Source organism: Toxoplasma gondii, chromosome V (genome assembly GCF_000006565.2).
Source record: "Toxoplasma gondii ME49 chromosome V, whole genome shotgun sequence".
NCBI classification, from domain to species: domain Eukaryota; phylum Apicomplexa; class Conoidasida; order Eucoccidiorida; family Sarcocystidae; genus Toxoplasma; species Toxoplasma gondii.
Window position 1 is genome coordinate 2747123 of NC_031472.1, and position 3823 is coordinate 2750945.

At 53.4% G+C, this 3823-nt stretch overlaps 1 protein-coding gene across 1 annotated transcript; it reads right to left on the reverse strand.

The window, feature by feature from the left end:
- Positions 1-1505: 1505 nt before the first annotated feature.
- TGME49_284310 (hypothetical protein) lies at positions 1506-2150 on the reverse strand (the record flags this gene model as incomplete). Its single annotated transcript, XM_002369108.2, has 1 exon — positions 1506-2150. One exon carries the CDS (start codon positions 2148-2150, stop codon positions 1506-1508), a length of 645 nt encoding a protein of 214 aa, XP_002369149.2.
- Positions 2151-3823: the final 1673 nt, after the last annotated feature.

A 3823-nucleotide genomic window follows, 5' to 3' on the forward strand; every position in this document is an offset into this window, starting at 1 on the left:
CTTGCGCATATCCATATCTTGGACAGCCAGTTCACCCCTGCCGACGATTCTTGGCTCTTCAGTCGATTATGACAGTGTAGTCGTAAATCGGCCAAGGAGCATTGCCAGGGTATACGTGTCTACTGCGCTGGTCAATGATGTAGGTTGTAGGTGATGTTGGCGTGCAGAGCTTTGGGCATGTCAGCAAGACAGAGAATTCATGTTTGGTTTCACTCCTACACATCTTCTCACTCATTACGTCAGAGAATCTAGCGCCATCTACTGTTGCTCGACCGGGGTGACACCGAGTACCGTTTCCTGTCAGTGGAATTCCAGTAAGAGGGACTTCTCTCTCACCTTGCCCCTTGCGCTTGCGTCTACCGCTGTGATGCTGGAGAGGCTCCCTCGATGTTGAGGTGGCTGCCGAGGTGCCTGAAGGCCGCCTTCCTTCTGATGCGCCCCTTTGCGGTGCCGGACGGACGTCGCCTGGAAGGCTCGTCGAGCCAGCCTTGCTCCCTCCCCCTCCGGCATCAGACACATCCGCGCCCGACGTTGACTGAGCCTCGGTCGCTCCTGACGGACTCGCCATCAGCGAGCTCCTTTTGGCACCACGCAACCGATGCCGTCTTTTTTTCGTTGATTGTTTCATTTCACGCAGCTTCTGTCGGTATATCTTCACGACATTTTGAGCTGCTGTGTGTCGCTCTTCGGCATCTCTAACCTCCGCCTCCAGTTGTCGTCGAAGCATTTCTGCTTCCTGCTGCTTGCGCGCTGAATCGCCAGAACTCTGTTCCTGTTTAAGCCTTTCTGTGTTTTCTACGATTTCTCGGAGCCGTCTCCGCCGATGTACTGCCAATCCTAAAAATCTCCGTACTAGCAGCATCTGTTGAAATATTAGTTTTTCCAGCTCTTCTCTAGTCTCAGGCAACGTAGCGGAACTAGTTCCTGTTGTTGCCAACATCCCTGGTGAGCCGACGTCGGGTATGTTTCCTGTTTCTTTGTGGCGCCATCGGCAACTGCGGACATCGACCAAAGGCCTAAGGTCGGGAGCCTTGTCCAGAATCGAGCGCATCTTCGATTGCAGATCATGTATGTCCCTACTAATACTGGTAAGCATCGCCTTGCGCTCGAGTATTTGCTGAATTTTAGCGGTCCTTCGCTCTTCATACATCTGCGTGTACCTCTCCACGTCCTCAGGTGTCTGCCATGGCCACCAGTGAAGCACAATGAGATGCGACGCCGTTAAACAGTATTCGTAGGGCACGATCCCTACACATCAAGGAACGTCAGATGGGTGAACAACCTGCGTGCCTCCATGATCCAGCGCACCCTCGAGTGCACGACCTCGAATTTCCTACTAATGCGGAGTACCTTCCTTTTGCTCTCGAGTATTTCCTGATCCTTAGCTCCCTTCCTCTCTTCATATACCTGCATATATTTCGCCACCTCCATAGTAGAATTCCATAACCAAAACAGAAGCAGGAGAAGAAGAGATATTAATAGGCAGCATTCATAGGGCGCGGTCCTTAGGCAGCAAGGAACGTTTGTGACCAGTCGTGGCGGGCCATCCGTATCTGTTGTACCAACAGTACATGCAACACCGTCAGAAGCTCACTCACCAGATCGCTCACGCACTTTCTGCATCGCATTTGTACATATGCTTCGACTGAAGACCAGTATCTCGAGGCTTCGTCCGTAGTTCTTCGCATGTGGAACATCGTCGCTTTCAGACTGTTTGCTCTGCGTATGAGTTGATCCAGCTGTCGCCTCGCCTCCTCTTGAGACGGAATGCCACCGTCATCTTCTGAGTCTGACCTCGCGTCCCCTCCTAATGGGCCCTCTTTGATTGGGGAGCCCCGCGGGGTTCCAATTCGTCCTGAAGCTTGTGAAGTGCTTGGCCTTGGCTCATCATCACCGGCTGTGATTTGTGAAGTGCTTGGCCTTGGCTCATCATCACCGGCTGTGATTTCAGAGGTGCTTGCAGCTGCTGCAGTGAGCATATCTACTGCCTGGAAAGGATGGAAGAGTGTGACACTCCTTCCTAGCGCACTGAAATACCACGAAAGCATTATCACCGCTGGGATGCCACCTCCTGCCATAGTCAGCAGCCGATGCACACTGAAACTCAAACACAGCGCCAGCACCCGCCATGGTGCGCGTTGCCTCTGCATCAGGCGAAGTCGATGCCACCCCCCGGCGGTAAGGCAACCGACATACCGGACGTCACTCCGTGGTTCACGGTTCTGTCGGTTGTGGGAACAGACTGACCGGCGCCAGGTCGACGCCCTATTGCTGTCGCACAGAGATGGATATGTTTGCCCAGATGATTAGGTGGCGCACCTAATTTCATCTGCGTATAGACGAGCCAACTCCATGGATTGGTTCCTGCGAGAGGGGGACTGTAACAGTCACTGAAGCGCGTCGTCTGCGACGTAGCGACAGCTCAAGCTTCTGAATGAATTAAATGCCCGCGGTGTTTGATTCGACGGCGGTGGCGTACGTCAGAGTATAAAAAGTGGCAAGCACCCCCACCATTTTGGTGCTTTGAAATGGTTTATTCTAACGGTCCTTCGGGCAAGCACATTTTGCCACAATACTCTGAAGTAGCCGAGCACACAACCACACACCGTCGAGTAGGCAGGAGGGCCATCAAGGTGGCCCGCTGGTTTGTGCCAGGCACGCCCTCACTGGTGTGACCACAGGTCGCGTGACCCCCGCGAGCGACCATCTAGACATTCGTTCGAAGGAAAGCCGGGTGGCATCGAAGTCGGAGTCAGGCGTGAATTCGTAGCGTGATTTCCGTGATTGACAAGAAGAGCCGTACGCATGAATCATGGCGGAGGTCGTGGTTTGGAAAAGGATGGATGGAAAACTTATCACTTCAGAGAAGCGGCAGGGCCTGTCCTTCAATCGAATAAATGCGGCAGCTCTTGCTATATTTAATCACGGGACAAGCAGATGAGATTCACCACGAATAAAACCGCGCCTTCTCACGCAACAAGTCCTCTTCGATTTTGGCTGGAACTCTGCCACCCTCAGCGCCAGAGCAGTACCAGAACTCCGGGGAACGACATAGTGTCAGAACCGCGGAAATGTGTCTAAATATGTTACAGCCTTCGATTGCGTCGTCTGTTCGCATGCAGAGTTGTCGATACACAATCGCCCAGTAATGTCGGTCGACGACGGCGAGAGCTTGGATCTCTCGCACACAGACACGGACGGAGTTATTCTAATGCATCCGTACTCGACTACAGAATAGGGGCCTTACTGCGAAAAAGTGTAGATACAGTCCGATGACGATTCCCCGAAAGTGTAACCACTCTCAAGAAATCACAGTAAAGGGTGAGCCACCCACTGCATTCATATTGTGGGCGTAAGGCCACAGGCTCGCCCTAGCCCTTCAGGAGCAACGTACGGAGGTACACGGGCGGGCTTGCGATCCCTCCGAATGTAACTTCGCTTCTCAAGCACATGTGACACCGGCATCTGAGGGTGGCCTGTAAGACTGATGGCTACCACGACCGCGTGTGGGGAGCGCGAGAACATACAGCCTATCGTGGGAACAGTTCTCCGGCTCTGGTACCATCGATGAGCGGACCACGTGGCGTCGAACGTGTTGCGGTACCCCCACCGAAAACTGACGAGTTAACGAGAAACCCGACAGCCTTCGGGTTTGTACTAAGGAGCTCGGAGGGAATGTGACAGGTTCCCTCGAACACGACTGTCAACAAGCCACAGTCATGTGGATAAATCCCTCGTCCTCCGTGGTTTCATTCGCCGGTTCAGCTGGCCTCTACAGTCCATCAACTGCGGATAATGCTTCCTTCGTTCTGTCCGGACCCTG